This window comes from Sorex fumeus, unplaced genomic scaffold (assembly GCF_029834395.1).
Source record: "Sorex fumeus unplaced genomic scaffold, SorFum_2.1 ptg000061l, whole genome shotgun sequence".
Classification (NCBI taxonomy): domain Eukaryota; kingdom Metazoa; phylum Chordata; class Mammalia; order Eulipotyphla; family Soricidae; genus Sorex; species Sorex fumeus.
Genome location: NW_026606118.1, coordinates 11644863 through 11666657, shown reverse-complemented (window position 1 = coordinate 11666657; position 21795 = coordinate 11644863). Strand labels below are relative to the sequence as shown.

The 21795-nt window shown below is 42.7% G+C and overlaps 1 protein-coding gene across 9 annotated transcripts in view; it reads right to left on the bottom strand.

The window, feature by feature from the left end:
- The window catches only part of SYNE1 (spectrin repeat containing nuclear envelope protein 1), a 566819-nt gene that overhangs the window by 143614 nt on the left and 401410 nt on the right, over positions 1 to 21795 (bottom strand). For 5 of the 9 annotated variants that reach the window (XM_056125930.1, XM_056125931.1, XM_056125932.1 and 2 more), the window contains 9 exons: positions 18413 to 18544; positions 16854 to 16963; positions 12245 to 12401; positions 10816 to 10947; positions 10325 to 10480; positions 9083 to 9292; positions 4376 to 4477; positions 2726 to 2845; positions 431 to 631 (listed from right to left, as the gene is read on the bottom strand). In XM_056125930.1, the coding sequence (XP_055981905.1) occupies positions 431 to 631; positions 2726 to 2845; positions 4376 to 4477; positions 9083 to 9292; positions 10325 to 10480; positions 10816 to 10947; positions 12245 to 12401; positions 16854 to 16963; positions 18413 to 18544 (1320 nt within the window). Of the gene's footprint in view, positions 1 to 430; positions 632 to 2725; positions 2846 to 4375; positions 4478 to 9082; positions 9293 to 10324; positions 10481 to 10815; positions 10948 to 12244; positions 12402 to 16853; positions 16964 to 18412; positions 18548 to 21795 lie in introns of all 9 variants that reach the window. The other 4 variants (XM_056125935.1, XM_056125936.1, XM_056125937.1 and 1 more) reach the window with 1 other exon arrangement.

Genomic DNA, 21795 nt, shown 5'->3' with positions numbered 1-21795 from the left:
ACCCCTGTCCCAGAGCAGATGGGGCGGCTCTGCCACCCAGCGCAGAGCACAGAGGGCTTGACCCAGCAGGGAGGAAGACAGTACTAAGGACAAACGGGCCCAGAGCAGAGCTAAGACTGAACTGGGATCCCCCAGAAGAGAATCCCTGACTTTCCTGTCATGCTGATAAACAGAGACGGGCTAGCCAGCCCAGGCCTGCCAAGCCGGGCATCCTTTCCCACTGACAGAAGCACAGACATGTTTCCTCTCTGATTCTGCATTCTTACATGCCAGCTGGCAGGCATACACAGTCACTTGCCATTTGCACGAGTCATTTTGTACCAAGAGGAGCAGAAACGATTGGTGATACTGGGTTCAGACATACCAGTAAGGGGCAATGTGCTTTCACAACGCCCTTATCTTCCTGGCTCTGTTGCTGTCTCTCTCTCACCTTATGTTTGTCAAGAAGCTGCTGGACTTCCTCTTTGGAAGACACGATAACCTTCTGGTCTCCTGCCATCTTCTCGCGTCCAGTCTGGAGGAGGTCAGCCAGATCCTGCAGGGTCTTTTCATACTGACTCTTGAGGGCAAGGTTCTGGTTCAGACCAGCCCGCCGGGAGCCAATGGTCATCATCAGCTCGTCATACATGTCCTGAGAAATTGCCAGCGATATGGTCAATGCGAGCTGACCTCTACGTGAGTCAGATCTGACAATTATTATGTAAGTTGCCAACCAGTGGGGGGGTCAAAAGTGGGCCGAATGTTAAAAAAAAAAATGGTTCGTGTGTGTGTGTGTGTGTGTGTGTGTGTGTGTGTATGTGTGTGTGTGGTGAAAGGTCCGGGAAGATGGGAGCTTCTGCTGTCATGGTTACAGTATTTGCCATCGTTCTACTATCTCCAGTGACCTATTCTATCAGCTTAAGGGCAGAGAGGAGCCTTTATACTTCGCCGAAAAATAACAAGACCTCAAGCTCTTTCCCAGTTAGAGAACCAGAGAAACGGTCTGGCTGGAATTGAGCTCCAAGAGTTTAGGACTTAAAAAAAGACAATTTCTTTTGCCAAATGTGGTGGAGTAAAGAACTAAACTAGGGGTGCTGGGTGGGGCTGGTAGGGCGGCATGTAGTTGGGGTCCCCTACCAGTGCTGGGAGTGGGCTCAGGTGGTGCACTGAGGATGTGTGGGGGGAGGAGAGAGGCACCTTTTCCAGCAGCTTCTGCCTGTTGATGGGGAAACAGGATTGCTCTAACCCTCCTCTAAGGACCAGAGAAATAATCCCAAACAAACTTTCCAGGAGGATGTAGTCATCAGGACGTCTTTCTGGGGTGAGGGCATTCCTGTCTCTTTACTGACCCTATCCCCAGACTCAAGGGTCCCCTATCCCCCAGCCCGCCTGTGCAAAAAAAAAAAAGAACTGAACTGGAAAGACGTTTTAGGAGAGGATGATCCACCAAATGCACAATTTATTTGAGCCACATGGGCCTGATTCAAGTTCATGTTATGGCCCTACAGGCTGAGATGGTTCAATCTGGAAAATGGGCAGTTTTAACACCTATTTACCACTATGATGCTGTGGCTTTTACCTGACGGTTAAGCACCGGCAGCAAACTTTCTAAAGCAGATAAAGAACGGCCAACAGGTTTGCAGCTTTAGGAACTCTTAGACAAGGGAATGAGGTGATCAGGCAAGATGTGGTTTATGAAGTAAAAACTGTGTCATTTTCGTTTTCAAAAGAAAGGGCTTTGGGCCACGTAGTGGACTCAGCTATTAAACCCTGCAAGCTCTGGAATAAGAAATGCAGATGAAGTTTTCATGTGTGTGTCATGTCCGTGACTTCCAGGGGGTGTTTCTGAGTCATGCTCGGGAGCTCGGGGGCCACTCCCTGTGATGCTCAGCCAACCAGGCCAATGACGTCAATGCTTGTGCCTGATGATGAGATGCTGCCCATGCCCATGGTGGCCACCAAGGTCACCAATGCGGGAGTGGGGGGGGGGGTTAATGAATTTTTATTAATATGACTGTACTCTGTGGCCTATGAGATGCCAATTTTTTGATATCTCTGTATTTCTAAAACCCCAATATTCGATTCTTATCTGGATGCCAGATCTCAGAAAACAAATGAAGCCCAAGTGTTATTTTCTACTCTTGAAGGATGCCAGGAAGCATGTTTCGATTTCAAGTATCTCCTACTTTATTGCTTTTTATTTTGGAATCAAGGCAATCTCTCTCTCTCTCTCTCTCTCTCTCTCTCTCTCTCTCTCTCTCTCTCTCCTCTACTCTTTCCTATTCAATCAATCATGAAGAATAGACTATAGTTCTGATACACTGATGAAAATCATGTTTCTTTTTAGCATGAGTTTGAGTATTTTTACCCTGACAACAGATTCTTCAGTTTGTAATGAAAACATACACTGCATATCCATCTTTTAACTTTTCTAGATAGGCCTGATAATTATTATATTTTCAGGATACAAATAATATGCTACTAAGCTCTATCACAATACTTAACCTTTGGGTTAATAAATGTTAGAAAAATAAATCTTAGGGGCACAACAATACAATTTATTTCATTGCATGAAATTTGGTGGAAGCTTCGGAAATTTTTCTGAGTTACTTGGAAGAATGATTGGGGCCTAAAGTTATAAATTTTATAAAGAAAAAAAAACCACAAGCTTCCCCCCCACCCCCCAATCCCCCTTGAATTCTAGACCACTGTACTATGAACACCAAATGGTCTTAGCAAACGTTACCTGGAGCTTGGAGAGTTCTTGCAGAGAAGGCTGCTCGATCTGTAACTTGTCACCTCGCCTCTTCAGTTCAAGGATCCCTGCATCCAATTCCTTCAGGCCCTCTTCCGCCTGCTGTATTGCCTATGTAAAAACCATGACAGTCCATCAGAACTCCTGCAATTTCTCACACAAGCCATGATCATTTCTGTCTTTATTTTGATGCCACACAAAACAGTGATCTCTACATAGCAGAGAGGAGACAATCCTTTAGTACACCACAGCTCCTTTATCTTAAAGCTAAGCAGGTAGGAGGGATTGAATAGGGGGTAGTTGGGAAAACAGTCTTCCCTAATAAGGAAACTCTGAACGGTGCCACCTGAAAAAGAAACAGATTCAGCACAGAGAACAAGGCATCTGCTGACCATGTTTTGGTTTTTCAGAAATGCGTTTTCCCCCCTTCTTTTATAAGCATCTTTGGAGAGTGACTCAGTGCAGCAAGAGGAAAGTGTTACCAGTATGGTCAAGGCAAGGTTGCTCACTGTGAAGCAGAAAAATCAAGTAATCACCAAGTTATACAAGTGGTGGCTAGCACTAACTCCTCGGAGTCCTGGTGGGAGGGCTGTAGGAGCCAAGCGGATCTTCAAGGAAGATCTTCAAGGAAGATCTTCAAGGAAGATCTTCAAGAAGCCAGCCTGACCTTCAAGGAGTTTAGAGTCTGGATAGGAGACCAGAGTAAAGACCGAAAACCCAAACAAAGCTGCATACAGTGATAGGCTTAGCATCCTAAAATTCATCTCTGGGAGAGAAGCAGAGAGAAGTACCTCCTGAAGCTCCATAAAGGAGGTTTTGGGATTAAATGCAACCACAGTTTAAGGTTTTATTTTGTTAGTTTGTTTTGTTTTTGTTTTGCTTTTTGGGTCACCCAGCAAAGCTCGGGGGTTACTCCTGGCTTTCCGCTCAGAGTCAGAGTGAGAAATTACTGCTGGTGGTGCTTGGGGGACCATATGGGACGCTGGGGATCGAACCCAGGTTGGCTGCATGCAAGGCAAATGCCTTACCTGCTATACTATTACTCGGCGCCACAGTTTATATTTTAAGACAAAAAAGAACCGGAACTCCTAGTGGAAAATGAAACATGTATTCCAATATCTCTTTCCTGAATCCCCACTCTCTACACATCAAGGGTTTTATTTGTTTGTTTACTGGTGTGGACCCCGGTTCTTCCCCAATCCCCTTCATATATCTGTAGGAACAAAGAATCTCGTAGAGAAAAATATAGGACCTAAAGGGAAAGAAATGGGAGGCATGAAGGATGGTTCCCACACATTTTTGAACACTCGGACAAATACATGTGCTCCATGTTAAAGCCATTTCTCGTCAATGAACACCTGAAATTTCATCATAAATGATAACTACTCTAAAGTAAAAAGTAAAAGTAAAGGCCCTCCCGTTGATCATCGATTTGCTCGAGCGGGCCCAGTAACGTCTCCATTGGAGACTTTGTTGTTACTGTGTCTGGCATATTGAATACTCTCGGTAGTTTGCCAGGCTCTCCGAGAGGGGCAGAGGAATCGAACTCGGGTCGGCCATGTTGGCTGCGTGCAAGGCAAACGCCCTACCCGCTGTGCTTTCGCTCCAGCCTTATTCTGAAAAAAAGGTAGTTATCCATACCTCAATTTGCTCCCCCACGGGCTGTTCAAACACATTTGCCAGTTTCTGTAGAACAAGGTACTTGTTGTCAGCCAGTGATGTAAACAGCACCTTCAGGTCATTCTGCCAAGGGGACAAAAGAAGACTTACCATTAGCAACAGGGTACTCAATAACAGTCCTAAGTCTAACTGCACATTCTTAGAAATTACATAGAGGTGTAGGAATTTCATGTGTTGAAGAGATGGACACATTCAGCCTTAAGGAAAGGGGATGGTAACAATTTATCACAGTGCCAACAATGGCCTTTGAAGAATATATTCCACAAAGTCTCTCTAACAGAGGACAAATGGAATGAAACCAGGCAAGATAAAAGCAATACCAGTCACCCTAATCTTCTCATTCTGCCTGAAATGAATGTGCACATTTAAACATTAAAGCAAAAAATATGCCATTGAGTTCTACCTTGAGACAGTCTATAGATATAATACAAACTATAAGACATTATATTTGCAAAAAATATAAGAACTAAATGATTCCCCCCTTATCTCCTCCCCTCGCACTTAGCTTCTCTTTCCAAAGAATTCACACAAACATATAAAAAGCCATCCAGACATTTAGAGAATAAATACCATTCATGATGATCAAAGACATCAAAGAGTCAATGGTAAGATATCTTAGCTGGTAGGCATGCTGGTCAAAATTCCATATTTAAGTGTTCAAATGTACTGAGTTTGGCACAGAGAAGAGAAGGCTGTCAGAATTGAGGTGTTCAGTTCGAAAGGGAGCAATGGGCTTGAGCAAAAGATCAATTATCAAACGTTTTATTCCTTCTCCTGAATTACCAGCAAACAAGCTCTGCTTCTTAGGCGGTAGCTAGCAGAATGGAGGGGTTGACACTCAATACACCACATCCTCTTCACGTAGCACTTCTCTGATACTAAGCAAGGACATGACTGACACGCAAAATCCTGACTGCTTCATGAAGAGAAGTTAGATACACCAAGGAAAAGCAAAAGCGTCTTTAAGGCTGTGTGGAATGATCCTCCTGATACTTATCTCTACTGTCCTTAGGTGTTAGTCTCATATTATGTTACTTTATGTTCCACAATTGAGTGCAGTCACTCTATGCCTGTCCTTCTCTCTCTGACTCATTTCACTTAGCATGATACACTCCATGTTGATCCACTTATATGCAACTTTCATAAATTCAGCTTTTCTAACAGCTGCATAGTATTCCATTATATAGATCTCATGGTGAATCATTAAAATAATTGGAAAAAAAAAAGACAAACCAAGGGGGCGGGGGGATAAAGTTGTATGGAAGCATGGAAGCATTTCACACAAAATGCAAGGCTAAACAAGTAAGCTAATGGACAGCCAAAAATCAGAAACATCCCTGAACGGAAGCATCTGAGAATGGCCTAAGGTCCTAATAGGCATGAAGGTCCCTCACCCATCCAAACTCATCCGCAAACCTAGAGGTCAACTAACTAAGAAATCTAGAAAAATGGTGCCAGAAATAAGGGCCTTAATTTTGAGTTGGATTATGTTGGTGTTACTCAACTGTGCTGAGGATAAGCCATCGAGCCTGAGAACTCTGACACACTGTTATCTGCCTATAGAACCTTGGAAAGATGATTCCTAGTTGAACGTATTTGGTCCAGGAATGTAGTTCAATGGTAAAGTATTTGATTTGTTGCACATATGTGAGGCCCGGGATTCGGTTTCTGGCATTACAAATTAAATAAATAAAAATGATTACTTTTTAAAATCATATATATGTATCAATTATCAAACGTTTTATTCCTTCTCCTGAAATATCAGCAAACAAGCTCTGCTTCTTATATTCTTATATTCTATTCGTGTAACAGAAAAGATTTCACATTTTCTGGAAGCCACACTAATTATTGGAAGAGCCTATCCAAGCAGAAAAAGATTTCATTATGCTAAATGAAAGCCTTTATGTACATATATATTTTATAATAGTCTTGCTATTCCACATTTGACATCTGAGATACTGCTGAGGTATGTTCATCGCCAGAGTATAATGGTTCCTTCCCAATCATTCCAGGGGCTCCTTTGATTCCCACATCCTCTGGCCACAGGTGAATTATCTCAGGGTCATTTCTATTGGTGATTACCTAATTCCTTTGGCTCAAACCCTAGTTCTCAGTTTGAACATATTTCAAAGAAATAAAGTTTCTAAAAATCTGTATGTATTTGTGACAGCACAAATTCAAATCTCGAGGGATAAATGAGTACCAACTACAGCATGAATTAGAAATGAAGAGTGTGTTCATGCTCCCTACGTTATCATTATAGCTTTCATGTACCCGGCAGTGCTCAGGGCTTACTCTTGGCTCTGGGCTCAGGGATCACTCCTGGTGGGGCTCAGGGGACCACCTGGGGTGCAGGGGATTGAACCCAGGTCGGCCATGTGCAAGGCAAACACTCTACCCACTGTACTACTGCGCTGGCCCCATTTCATCATTAAGATAATTTTTTTAATCTTAATGATATTCTATTCGCGTAACAGAAAAGATTTCACATTTTCTGGAAGCCACACTAATTATTGGAAGAGCCTATCCAAGCAGAAAAAAGATTTCATTATGCTAAATGAAAGCCTTTAAGGGCTGATAATAATAGTAATATGGATGTTGATATTTTGGTGCAGAGTTCTGAGATCTTTGGTAGTAATGGAGAATCAGTAACTTCACACACCAAAGCATAAAGGTTAACACTATTCTAACCAGGTTACCGCAACAATACAAATTTAAAAAGCAACAAAAACCCAAAGATATATGTGTGTATTCTTACTAAACGTGAGAAACAACAGGAAATGACAGTATCTCTCTGAATTACACATCTCACAGACTTCATCATCTTTTCTTTACAGTCTTTGAGATTATTAACAGGCCTGAAAGAAGAGTGTAATTCTTTGAGAAGCAAACCCACAGGGAAACTTCAAGTTTTAAGATGGGCTGGGCTGCCTCACTCATTTAATAAACAACACTTTTCATTTCCACTTTTAAAATGACTTTCTTGTTTTCCTACCCAGGACATTTATTTGGAATGAAAGGTAGGGGCAAAGAAATTAAATATAGACGAGTTGATTATTAACTCGCTGTGGTGCTATGCATTCTTCCAGGACACCATGTTGGGTATCAAATAATGTTGGCATGTTGGCAGAGAAGCCAGTGCTTGGGCTCAAAGACTAAATGAAAAACGGAGGTGTCATTTCAGTAATAGAGTAGTTTGTTCCCTGACCTTTAATTATATTAGCACTGGAACTCTTTCTCTCAATCAAATAGGACACCAAACACTATGAAATGTCAGTTTCTGTTCATGAGCTGGCCACCAACAGGTAGAAACACCAAGGCAGAAGAGAAACTGAGATGCTGATTTAGAGAGAATTTAAAAGCAACTAGCTCCCTTCTTGATCCTCTGAACAAAACACGATCTCAAAACATTGATGCTCAGTCCAAACTTGACTCTGACTGGCTGGGACTGATGAAAATTTAAATACTCAAAATACTAGCATAGTAAATTCTCCTTCTCCTTTTTTTTCTTTTGTGTTTGGGCACAGCTGGTGATGCCTACATATTATTTCTGACTCTGCTCTCAGAAATTATTCCTGATGGTTCGTGGGGGACATATGGGATGCTGGGAATCAAACGTAGGTCCACCTTATGCAAGGCAAGCAGGCTACTCACTGTATTATTGCTTTGGCCTTTGGCCCCAGCAAATCAAAGCTTTACATCATCTTTTGCCTCTAATTATATGTATTTTTATTCAATTTCTTTGCTTGCTGTAATACAAGGAAATTAACAAGCTGCAAGGTCTTTTTAAAATTAGAAATGAATATTAATAGTAAACATCTATCAGAGGCTTTTGTATTTGCTGAAGTTCACAATCACAGTTAAATTTTCACAAGCACACAATTATTCAATTGGTGACAAAATGAACAGTTCCTTAAGACAGGGACTTAAAGGCAATAAGAAATATGAAGAGTGAGAATTGAGAAGTAATGAAACACATTTTTTCCCTTTTTTTGTAGGAGTACTGCTATTTATTCAGCCACTGATTAGCTGATTGAATTGTGCATGAACTCCACGAAACACATTTTTTAACACGAGTATATACAGAGATCTCAGTCACTGGCTATGGCAGTCAGAGTTTCATCTGTATTATAGCACTTCCTGTGTGTTCTAATGGGAATCTTTTAAACTCCACTATAATCAACTGGAAATTATAATTATAATGTGTCATGGATATGACTTTTATTGGTTAAATTTAGTGTTCTACTCCTCCCTTAATCCTCCTAGGTGGTTTTCTCAACCCTTTATCTCTAGGATCATATAACTTTTTAGCTTTCTTTCTTTTTCCGGCGGGGAGGGGGTGTGTTAGAGGGTGGGTCAAACCTGGCTGTGAACACAGGAACCAGTGTTCAGAGATCACTTGCCTCAGGGATCAATCCTGGCAGAACTCAGTGTAGCAAACCCAGTGCCAAGGATAAAGCAGCCTCGGGCATGAGCAAGGGATAAACCTGAAGGACTGCATTGTCTCTCTGGTCCCCAAACTCTGAGTTTTCTGATGCTTGAGTTAAGAACCCTCTATGTACTTGCTCTTTCTGATGCATTTGAGAAAAGTAAATGCCAATCATTTACTGCGAAAAGACACCCTATTGGGTCCTGAACAGAGCAAGACCATGGTCCAACAACTCTTACCTGGAAACTGAGTATTTGCTGGAGTCTCTCCTTCATCTGATGGCATCGCTGATTTACTACTGAGTCCAGCAAGGACAATCTACCCACTAGACAACCCAGAGTATCTTCAATAACATCACGGTTATCTCCATTCTCTGGAAATGCTTGGGAAAACAAGTTCTTGTTCTTGTCCATTTCTTCAGACATTTCCTTAATATCTTTGGCAAGAGTCTAAGGTTAAATAAAAGATAAATCTCATTTAACATCTTGTTCTATTCATCTCTATGACAGTAAATCATTTTCTTATAGAATGGCGACTCTCTCCCGCTTACTGTTCTGCTTTGATTGTTTCTAGGGCAAGATGAACCATTTCATGTATGGCTATACATTTCAGGCAAGGTTGTGCTTTTCCTTTGGGGTGGGTGGGTTGGGGAGCTGTTTCCATCACCACTCAGGAGAGCAAGGAGTTCCTTCTAGTGATTCTCAGGCATCTGGGTTGGTGGTTTGACGTGGACACCTGAGAATGTGGTACAATGCTTGGGGAATCTCCAGGTGAACCCAGGAATTGAAGTACCATCAGTCATAAGCAAGATAAGTGGCTTAACCTCTGTTGTGTCTAGTGACTTCTTTCTGTGGTTTTCGTGTTTTAAGAACTACCTACGGGCTGGGGATGTAACTCAGAGCATCACATGCCTTTCAAGTGGAATTGCCCTGGTCTTAATCCCCAGAATCATTAACATAAAACATTAAAAAAAAAACTTTCACTGAAACTACACATCATTAGTTAACAATAACAAACACTTGCTAAAAGATGTGTTTTTCAAGTCAGATTTATGAATCCATGCATTATTAATTTTTTTAGCCTGCATTTCATATATGTAGAATGTATGTATAATCTGAGATGGTTTCTACAAAGGATCCTCTCATTTCCCCCTTCCCACATATACCAGGTAAAGAATAAAAATGTAAAACAAGGGGCCAGAGAGATAGTGCAACAGGTGAGATGCTCACCTTGCACGTGGCTGACCTGGGTTTGTTCCCCAGTATCACACAGTCCCCAGAGCCATTCCAAGAGCAATCCTTGAGCTCAAAGACAGAAATAAGCCCTGAGTACAGCTGGGTGTGGCCCAAAACCAAAAAAAAAAAAAGCAAAACATAAATATATTTTATGCTTAACCTTCTTTATATAGAACATTCATGGTGTGATCTCCAAACTTCACCTACTTTGTCACATCAGATGTGGGCCCGAGACAGGACACTCACCTCTTGCGTGGAAATGCAGGTTTCTGTCTCTTCCGGTAAAAGTGCCGTAGCAACAAATAAACGCTCTTCAACATCATCCAACCATGTAGAGGTGGCCGAGACCCCATCGTATAACTGACGCTCCAATTGAATATTTTGTGTCTTTGTCCCTCCCCCCTGGGAAGAAAAGAAAGAAATACATAAAGAGGGGGATCAAAAAAGCAATGGTGGTGTTTCAAGGTATAAACAGAAGAATGACTAGTGTTTTAGGACTATCAGCATCCCTTGGTCTGAGGGGATTGGTTAAATCCTCCAACTGAAGGCATACATGGGACTCAGCAATCAAGAAAAATAAATAAGCAAGAAAAAGCCACAGGTAAAGCCCAAGGATTTTTTTCAGAATTGGCACAGCCCAGGGACTTTCTCAGGCTGGCGTTTGAGGTGGGTCTCAGCTGTTCAAGCACAGGCTGGATGATAGTCCTAGACACCGAGACACACAGCCACCAGCCTACCTGGGAAGAGACCTCCTCGAAGGCCTGATTCAGTCCATCCAGCAGAGACGTCACTGCAGATTTATCTTGCGGTTGCCCATCCCCTTTGTACAGTGGTACCCCTGCCAGCAGCCGGTTTGGTCTGCTGAAAAGCTGCGGAGCAAACACATGAGGGCAGTTTGTTAAAAAAGAGCCTGCCGAATGGGTCTGGGTTTTCTTATTCTGAGGTGCAGAAGGAAGCAGGAAATCAAAAACGGTCCTGAATAGAGTCTTCCTTTGCACTTCCAAGGGAAGGCAGGAAGGAATCTCAACTCCCACAGTCTGAATCATCTGTGCAACACAGTGGCAGCAAGATAAGGTTTGTCTAGAAAGTTCACAGGAGGTTGGCAGGGTTCCAGCAAACACAACCTCTCCAAAGTCTATCAGATGAGCATGGATAAGACTCCTGAAGGGCTGAAAATGTAGGATGGGCCACATAGGGGCTTTGAGTTGAATGGAGAGTATACAGGATGTTGTAGCTTGGGCAAGTGATTGGAGAAGATTGTCAGAAATGTTCCAGCCAGGGACTGGAACGTTAGCACAGCGGGTAGGGCATTTGCCTTGCATCCCAGCATCCCATATGGTCCCTCAAGCACTGCCAGGAGTAATTCCTGAGTGCAGAGCTAGGAGTAACCCCTGTGCATCTCCGGGTGCTCGAGCGGGCCCAGTAACATCTCCATTGGAGACTTTGTTGTTACTGTGTCTGGCATATCGAACACATCACGGGGAGCTTGCCAGGCTCTGCCGTACGGGCGAGATACTCTTGGTAGCTTGCCAGGCTCTCCGAGAGGGGTGGAGGAATCGAACTCGGGTCAGCCATGTTGGCTGCGTGCAAGGCAAACACCCTACCGCTGTGCTATCACTCCAGTCCATCTCCCATCTCCGGGTGCACAAAAAGAAAAAAAAATGTGCCCGCTGTATCTGACCAGGAGCGAGGAAAGACCCGCAGTCCCTGATTTGAGTCGATGGCAACCACTCTGATCAAATGAATGGGGAAACATGCCACCGTGAGGGTGGGTAAAAGTCGGCTCCACAGAGGGATATGAGAAGTCAGGAAGTTCAATTCTGAGAGGCTGGAGCGATAGTCCAGCAGAGAAGGCATTTTTCTTGCACGCGGCCAACCTGAGTTCGATCCCTGGCATCCCATGGGGTACCCCGAGCACCACCAGGAGTAATTCCTGAATGCAGAGCCAGGAGTAACCCCTGTGCATTGCCAGGTGTGACCCAAAAAAGAAAAAAATTGCAGTGCTATTCCAGCACTGGGTGTTGCTTCACTAAAACAAAAAGTAGAATGACTATTTTATGCCCCATTTTGGCATGAAGATATCGATTACTACACAGTTGTATTTCCTAAGCATAAGCTGGATGTCTTTTTACATGAGTCAACAAGTGAAAGCAAAATGTTTGATACCACTTGCTCTTGCTCCTGTTCCAGAACATTCTGCAGTAATTTCTGCTTGGTGCTAAACTCTTGATGTAGGCTTTCCCATTTCTTTCTCATCCGGTCTTCAGCGGGTGACTTCTCACCTTCCAGCCCCGCCTCCTGGGACAACACATCAGGTTTTTCGCTATTAGAAGAATAAATAAGCTAAGTTTACACGGTGTGCAAAATAAAAGTGGTTAAGTTTAAATAACGTATTGCTTTAATTAGATCCCACCTTTAAAAGTGAAACTGAGCTATTTTAGCCATTAGCTTACACTCTGAAAAACTTAAAATAAAAAATCTGGGGCTGGAGCAAGAGCACAGCGGATAGGGTGTTTGCCTTGCATGCAGCCAACCCAGGTTCAATTCCCAGCATCCCATATGGTGCTCTGAGCACTGCCAGGAGTAATTCTTAGTACCTGAGCCAGGAGTAACCCCTGTGCATCTCCGGATGTGACCCAAAAAGAAAAAAAATGAGACTAGTTATATGAAAGTATACCCTTATCCATATCTTATTTGAACCATGACATAATAAAAACATTTTGATACATTGACAAAAGCTCAGCATTAAAGATTCAAAAAATAACATTTAGAATCAATTTTTTTTTGGTTTTTTGGGTCATGCCCAGTGATGCACAGGGGTTACTCCTGGCTCTGCGCTCAGGAATTACCCCTGGCAGTGCTCAGGGGACCCTATGGGATGCTGGGAGTCGAACCTGGGTCAGTCGTGTGCAAGGCAAACGCCATACCCGCTGTATTATCACTCCAGCCCCATCAAAGAATTCTGCATGATCATATGTAGCAGTTTTTGACAAGTTGCCCAAAAAATAATTCCAATGCCCCAGAAATGCTTCTTACAGGGAGGCAGACCTGGGTTTGGGAGTAGGAGAGAGAGAGAGAGAGAGAGAGAGAGAGAGAGAGAGAGAGAGAGAGAGAGAAGGGGAAGAGAGACAGACAGAGAGCACACTACAGGTAGGGCACTTGGCTTGCATGCAGCTAAACCAGGTTTGATCCCCAACACTGAGCACAGAGCCAAGAGTAAACACTGATCACTAGTGGGTGTGGCCCTCAAAGTACTATATGCTACTCTGCAAGTCAATTCTTCCTAAAATGGGGGATTCTTCTTCGAGAATATAGCAGTGAATCTCTCCCACTTGAGCACTAAAAAATGAAGGAGGAAAAAAGAGGAAGAAGGAAGAAGGGGAAGGTGGGGAAATAAAGGGAGAAAAAGAACAAAGGAGAAGGGGTGGAGGAAGAGAAGAAAGAATTCATCAAGAAGAAAACATGGGGAGGGGATAAACTGTTAGATTCAAAGCAAAATCCTATTAAGCAGTTATGAAGAGCTGGGGCTGTATGTATCAACGTGGATGGATCTAAAAAAAATTCTCAGTGAAAAAATGCCAAAATAAAACTGAAAACCACTGTTTTTGTTTGTTACACTAGGCTAGGACGAAGGAGACATTACTGGTGCCTGCTCGAGGCAATTGACGAACAACAGGATGATCGTGATCGTGATACCAGTCTTTGGACTTTGGGGGAAGGCATGCAAATCTTGTAAGGTAAAAGACAAGTTTAAAAATTCTTATGAAAGACAAATTTCATTATTGCGCCCTCTTCTGTGGTAATGGGCTGGGGTACATATTGCTTTCAGTTGCCAAGAATTGAACCCAGGCTTCACATATGCATGGCCAGTGTCCCAATGCTGAGTCACAGCTCCAGTCCTACACGGTCACTTCAATTCATTTCTGATTCCACAATAATTCAGTATAAAACCAGGAGATACATAATATCTCTAGTCTCAAATTTGATCCTCTTGGTTAATGATTTGGTCTTCTATTTGATCACCACCAGCAAGTGAGTCTTAAATTCAATTGACATAGTTTATCATTTCCCATGGAATGTATTTTTATGTATATAAAATATAAATTATGCATAATATATTTTATAATATATTAATACATTGTGTTGTCTTATAATATATAATATATAAATATATTATGTTGTCTTATAATATATAATATATAAATACATTATGTTGTCTTATAATATATTGTTTAATATAAACAATAAATAAGTACATAATATATTTCCTATTGATGGTTTCCATTTGATTTTCCTCAGTAATCATTGGAGTCTCCCAGTAAAATGACTGTACACACTCACTATAAATATTTATATGTATGCTTATTGCTATGTGTATTAATATTTATTTATACATGTAAATATTTATTTAGGAGGCGTGGGAATACCCTGATATACTCAGGGCTTCCTCCTAGCTCTGCGTTCAGAAAATATTCAGTGCCATGCCTGAAGACCCACAGAGAGTTCTGGAGATTTAACCAGACCAGTCAATGGACCGAACCCTTGAACTATCTCTCCAGCTCCTTATTATACATTTCATTGATACCCAAGACACAAGTTATGTCCTTCCCACACAATTTCTTTTTTTTCTTCTTCTTCTTTTTTTGGGTCACACCCGGCAATGCACAGGGGTTATTATTCCTGGCTTTGCACTCAGAAATTACTCCTGGTGGTGCTCAGGGGACCATATGCAATGCTGGGAATCGAACCCGGGTTGGCCAAATGCAAGGCAAACGCCCTCCCCACTGTGCTGTTGTTCCAGCCCCACAATTTTTCTTACATAAGCTGAATCTCATGTCCAATCTCTCAAAACCCAGCTAACAAGTGCAAGATTGAATATGACTTTCCCCTTAGCAATGCTATTACGCTGCTCTTTCAAGAAGAATATGGGTTTTCTTTCTGCTTCTGCATGCAGCCTCCTTCCAGGGTGTTTGCTTAGTTAGGGTTATTTACCCAGAGACATAAAGGGCTTGGTTGAACTGGAATTAAATAGAATTTAAAGGTGACTTTTCTAAAGAATTTATATTAAAAAAAAAAAAGAAAGACTTTACAGCAGTTTTAAAAGTGAATATTGCACTGCAGGGCTTCTCTTAAAAACATTTTTATACTTGAAAGAGCAATTTATAGTTGTTTGTCTTCCCTCTGGGACTCTTCCAAAGCTTAAGGCCAAGACAGAGGGGAAAAAAAAAAAAGCAAGGCAAGTTCATTGCAAAAGATTCTTCCTGCTTCTTGTAACCTCACATCGGAGAAGGAGACAAAATAAGAGGGACTTCTTGGTCAAACCAGAGTTGGAGACGGAGAAGGGGGAGGGGTGCAAGACACAAAGGTAAAAATCCTGCCTGTGCATGTAAGGCCCTGGGTTCCATCCTCATTACAGCAAAAAAGAAACAGAAGGAGGGGGTTGGGATGATAGTACAGCAGGTAGGGCCTTTGCCTTGCACATGGCCCACCCAGGTTCAATTCCCAGCATCCCATAAGGTCCCCTGGGCACCGCCAGGAGTAATTTCTCAGTGCAAAGCCAGGAGTAACTCCTTTGCATCAGTGGGTGTAAACCAAAAAGAAAAAAAAAAACAAAAACAAGAGAGTTTGGCCACCAGTGTCCAGGAGGACTAAAAACTATAGGAACATTTCAGAAGAAGCAGAAAACAGAAACTGCAAAAGAAAGGCTGGTCTCACCTCAGAAGCAGCATGAGGGGGGGGAAAAAAAAAAGCGTGTCTCCCTGGATTAACAGACACGGCATTTATGGCCTGGTCGGCATTTGCAAGCACTGATGGAGAGGAGAGATTATTTCAACTCCTTGAGTGCATCCCATGATTTTTGTTGCTTTCAGATGATTTGAATGCAGTGCTTGACTCTAGATGCCATACTCGTTCCTGCTGTTTGAAACTAATACTTGGTGAATGGTCTCAATGTTCAGAGCACTGTAGTACTGTATCACTGCCCTCCCGTTGTTCACTGATATGCTCGAGCGGGCACCAGTAACGTCTCTAGTGTGAGACTTGTTACTGTTTTTGGCATATCGAATACGCCACAGGGAGCTTGCCAGGCTCTGCAGGGAAATACTGTCCATAGCTTGCTGAGCTCTCCAAGAGGGCCGGAGGCATTGAACCCGGGTCAGCCATGCCGGCCGCATGCAAGGCAAACGCCACACCCGCTGTGCTAAGACTCCAGCCCAAGAAGACACATATTTTTCAAAATACTAGGGGCAGATTTAACTATTTTGTTTGTTTTAGTTTGGGGTGTCACACCCAGCAGTGATCAGGGCTTATTATTCCTGACTCTGCACTCAGGAATAGTCCTGACAAGGCTCTGGGGACCATAAATGGTGCTGGGGATCGAACCCAGGTCAGTCGCCTACATGACAAATGTTCTACCCACCGTACCATAGCTCTGGCCCCACAGATGTATTTTGTTTAGGGCAAAGATTTAAAGTTAGATTTTATCATTCTCTGGGACACACCAGAAATCAAAGTTCCTCAGACGATTCTTACTAGACTTTAAATATTGGTCTCAGGGGCATCGCCTTGGCAGAGCTCTGCTGAACATTCTGGAAAGAGCAGAAAGGATCTAGTCCACTCACAACTAGTCACACTATGTTCAAAATGTAAGTGAATTTGATTTTTTTTTAAAAATTGCTACATTTTTGCAAATGTTTAAAACAGTATTTTGTGTGAGCTGTTAGATTCCTTCAAATGTCAGGAAAACAGTGGCAGAGAGACGATTCTGGAAACATACCCAGTGCCACCAGTGGCCTCTGCTGCCGAGTGTTGGGTTAAAATTTCCTCTCCGCGGCTGGCTACTGACCGCAGAAGGTTCTTCTGCTCAGCTAATTCTTGTTCTAACTCCTGTTCAAGGAAAAAAAGACAAAGGAAAACATCTTTATTAACAACATTATGATTTTTGTCCACGATCTTGCTTCTGAGTCGACAAATAATTTTTCTCGTAAATTTAAATTTGCACATTTTGGAAGAGGTATGGTTTAGGTAAATACGCAAACATGTTGCGAAGCAGTCCAAAGTTTACTTTGGCTCAAGAGAGAGCTGGAAAAAACCTTGGTAAAAATCAGTAGGAAAAGAGAATTTTGCTGGGCAACAGCGCCCCCGAGTGGCCAAGGCACACATTCGCGTTTCTAAAGCAAGACTGCCACCTAGCTGGGAGTCTTTGAGGGCTCTCTCGCACGCCTTTGTGTTTTGTTTTTGGTTTTGTTTTTGTTTTTGTTTTTGTTTTAATTTTTATTAGTGAGACACCATGAGGCACAGTTGTAGACTTACAAATTTTTGTGCTTGGGTTTCAATTGTACAATGATCAAACACCCATCCCTCCATCAGTGCTCATTTTCCACCACCACGGGTCCCAGTATCCATCCCACCCCCCAACCCCCCATCCCACCCTGCCTCTGTGGCAGGGCATTCCCTTTTGTTCTCTCTCTCTCCTTTTGGGTCCTGTGGTTTGCAAGAGAGGCATTGAGTGACAATCGTGTTTGGTCTATAGTCTACTTTCAGCATGCTTCTCCCACCCTGGGAGGATCCTCCCAACACCCTTTATTCGGTGCTCCCTTCTCTATCTGAGCTGCCTTTTTCCCTAGCACGTGTGGCTGGCCTCCAAGCCATGGAGCAAAATTCCTGGTACCAATCTCGACCATTCTTGGTGTTAGTCTCCTATTTTGTTACTTTATATTCCCCAGATGAAAGCAATCTTTCTATGTCTGTCCCTCTCTTTCTGACACATTTCGACCAAAATAATTTTAAAGAAGAAATTCATACTTTTACCAGTTCTAGAGAGACTTTCTTGAGGGTTTTTTTTTAACATACAGAATACTCAAATTGGGACAAAAATTGAAAATAGAGCAGGTATCCATGATCAGGCTGATTACAGTTGAGCTTGACTGACTCAAACTCTCAACTTTTGCTTAATGACTGCACTGTTCTTTTAGTTGTTGTAGTTGTTTTCTTCCAGTTTTTAAGCCACAAAAAGCAATGCTTGGGACCTATTCCTTGCTCTGTCCTCAGGAATGACTCCTGATGGTGCTCTGGGGACCCATATGGGATGCCAGGAATCGTGCAAGGCCAGTGACCAATCTCTCTCCAGCCCTTAATGTCTTAATGTCTCTCCAGCCCTTAATGACTTAACCTTTAAAATAACCCATCACCCCAGCGGTCATGAGTAAGTGCAGTGAGACAGATCTTGCTTCTGTCCATAGGAAGAGAGGACAGTTTTGACTTTAGTATCAGAAATACTTCTTTGAAGGTGTTGGTTTTGCCAACCTGCAGAGAGACAGAGGGGAGATACTTTACTTTTTGTTGCTGGAGGCTGTTCTCACGCTGGTGGGTCCACGTGGTACGGGCCTGGGCCAACCATTCCTGGACTCCGGGACACTGGGTGGTCGCGAGGTCCGCTTCCTTCTCCTCTTTCTCTTGTGCTGTTCCCTGCTTTTAAAGAGGCAGAAAGCAGGGGTCACATTACCCGCAGGAAATTCTCTGCCGTAAATAGCAAAATGATCTTACTGTGGTTGAGCTAATGATACCAAAGAGGCCCTGTTTGGTTTTTCATAAAAGTAAGTAACACAAAATCCATCAAATATATGACATTTGCAGGGGAACAAGAAGCATGCTTATGCTTGGAAATAACTGAGTGGAGAAAACCTGTTAATTTAGATATTACATGTTTGGGTTCCTTGAGATAGTCACTAGATACTATTTCAATTTCCCTTTTTTTTTTTTTTGCCACAGATTCATCTATGCCACTCTAGACCTCACAGATCCATTTATGAGTTTTAAACAAGTCTCCCAAAGGTGATATATCCCTCATATTTTACGTTCTCTCGCCTGCAAAAGCATTACCCCCGCACAAACTCCTCACTCTTTCCAGCTCCATTTAAGGAATGCAGTCCAAGTGTCTGCTCCTGAAGGTTTGCCACAGAAATGTCATGCATGCCTTTGAGAAGCGCCGAGACCACAGCTCTGCAGGATTTCACCTTCTCTTAAATTCAATGGAAGCTAAAACTTGATCCCTCACTCACAGGGAAGAAAATTTAACAGCAATAGAGGCCAGGGGTTCCCTGCTGAGTATCACAGGTCTGTCACTACTTCCACAGCCAATTCTCAAGAACAAAGATCTGCAATCTTTTTGATGCCTGGCATCCCCTCCCCCCCCCCAACACACACAGATGCAGGGAGCAATACTGAATCACCACAGCAGTCTTGAACCTTTGCAGTAGGCCAATAGTCTTGAACCAGTTAACGGGGTGGGGGCTGGGTAAAGACTGCCTTTTGTGAAAAGGATGAACGTGTAAACTCTCCTTAAGGAACATCTCCAGGGAAGACCCAATCTCCTTGTCTCCTTACTGTGCAGAGAACAAAAATGAAGTCTGCCCTCTTTGTCTTCACTGTGCCTGAGAGTGAGGGGGCTAGAGACCCCTCCCCCCAGTTTATTCCATGGCCCACTCCTAAAGGAAGTCTGTAAGAGAAGCAGTGATGTCATAAAATGGGACTTTGGGAGTGACTGGAAGCCCATTTATTATGTTAAAATGTTTTAATAAAACCAAAAACAACCAGGTTTTGCCTGGAATCTTAGTGGCGGAGCTGTAGAGACTTCATTCCTAACGTAACTGCAATTGCCACCTCTTTCCAATTTTATTTTATTTTGACTTTTAAGTACTTATTTTATTATTGACTGGAAGTTAATGAAACATATATGGTCAATTTCCTTAAAGGTGAACAAGTACAACAGTCAAAGAAATAACACAGCAGGTAGGGTGCCTGCATTGCCCGTCGCCAACCTTGATTCAATCCCTGGCATCCCTTCTCTTTCCAATTTTAGATGAGCAACTGGACCTTTGTTGGCTCAAAGGAGAAGCTTCTTTTGTTGTTGTTGTGGTTTTTTTTTTTTTGGCGACACCAGCTGTGTTCATGCCTTACTCCTGATTCTGTGCTCATGGATCACATCTGGCAGGCATGGGGACCTTACGGGGAAGTCGAGGATCTACTGCATACAAGATGAGTTGCCTTACCCACTGAACTATCTCTCTGGCCCCCCAAAGACCACAGTTTTCATTCCTGATCTGCACCAGTGAAGTTACCTGCTTGATAAGACTTCCCCCTTTATCCCTCTCCACCCCCCCACCCTAATCACCCACCTTTTCCTGGGGGGAAGATTTTTATTTTTTTTATTTTTTTAAATTTTTTTTTTGTAGGAGTACTGCTATTTATTCAGTCACTGATTAGCTGATTGAATTGGGCATGAACTCCACCTTAATTTTTTTTTATTTTATTTTTTTTCTTTTTATATTTATTTATTGACTCACTGTGGGAAAAGTTACAAAGCTTTCAGGTTTAAGTCTTGGTCATACAATGATCAAACACCTCTCCCTTCACCAGTACTCATTTTCCACCACCAAGAACCCCAGTATACCTCCCCCCCTCCCATCCCTCCAAATGCCTGTGAGGCAGATGATTTCTACTTAACTCTTTTCTACATTGATTACATTCATTATTTCGACAAAAGATGCACCATTATTGTTTAGAATTTCGGGGGAAGATTTTTAGCTTGAAATCATATTCATTTCCTTTTTTTAATGTTCTTTCTCCACGCTCTAACTATAGATTAAAAACTCTCCTATTTCATCTAAGATCCTAGCAGGGCCTTTCTACTTGTTACATGGGACACTACAAAATAATCATCAGTTATAAAGTCAATTCACCTCTAAGTATGTGTATTTTGCTTCATATATTACCTTGAACGTGGCCCAAGGAAATGAGAATATGAATTCAGTATTAGAACCAGAAAGCCTGGGAGCCAGAGAGATATTACAGTGAATAGGGTGTTTGTCTTGCACACAGCTAACCCGGGTTCAATCCCCGGCATCCTATATGATCCCCCAAGCACTGCCAGGAGAAATTCCTGACTGCAGAGGCAGGAGTAACCCCTGAGAATCACTGGGTATGCACACCCCCCCCACCCTTGCCCGCGAAAATAAATAAATAAATAAATAAAAATTAAATGAATAGAACCAGAAAGCCTGTCTGCTTAGGGAGGGTTGAGAATGTAAAAAATTCCCCCCTTATCTTTTCCTCCAGGATAAGAGCTTAAAAAACTTAATCAGGAAATGAGCCTTGGGGGAATATTGTGAATTTATGGCTCTCCCTGGATCCACCAACCTATAACCTGCTCTTTCTAAAAATGTGCTTCCCTATTTTCTTTCTCTATAAGCACCTCTTCTTGGACCCTGTAAAACATGATGGCTGTTTGGAAGATATAAGCCTCTATCCACCATGCTGTATCGCAGTCAGGTGGTGGGGCCTGACAGTACAATGGGTAGGGCACTTCTCTTGCATGCAGGCAACCTGGGTTCAATCCCTGGCACCCAAAATAGTCTCCCAAGCTGGCTAGGAGTGATCCCTGAGTGTAGAGCCCTGAGCAGTAAACGCAGAACGCTGTTGGGTGTGACCCAAGCAACCATCACCCCCTCCTCCCCCACAAAAAAAGAAGAAAATTGCCCAGTCCCTGAAGTAGCCCAAAGGCATGAGGAACACATCTTTTTGAGATGAAAAGCCTGATCTCTTTGTAGAAGGAGAAACTGAGGCACCACCCAGAAAAGGGTGGACCCCTCTGAAAAGGAGAAGCTACAAGAGAATCCAAAGGTCCTGATAAGAATGTGAAAGCACCTTGGAGATTACAG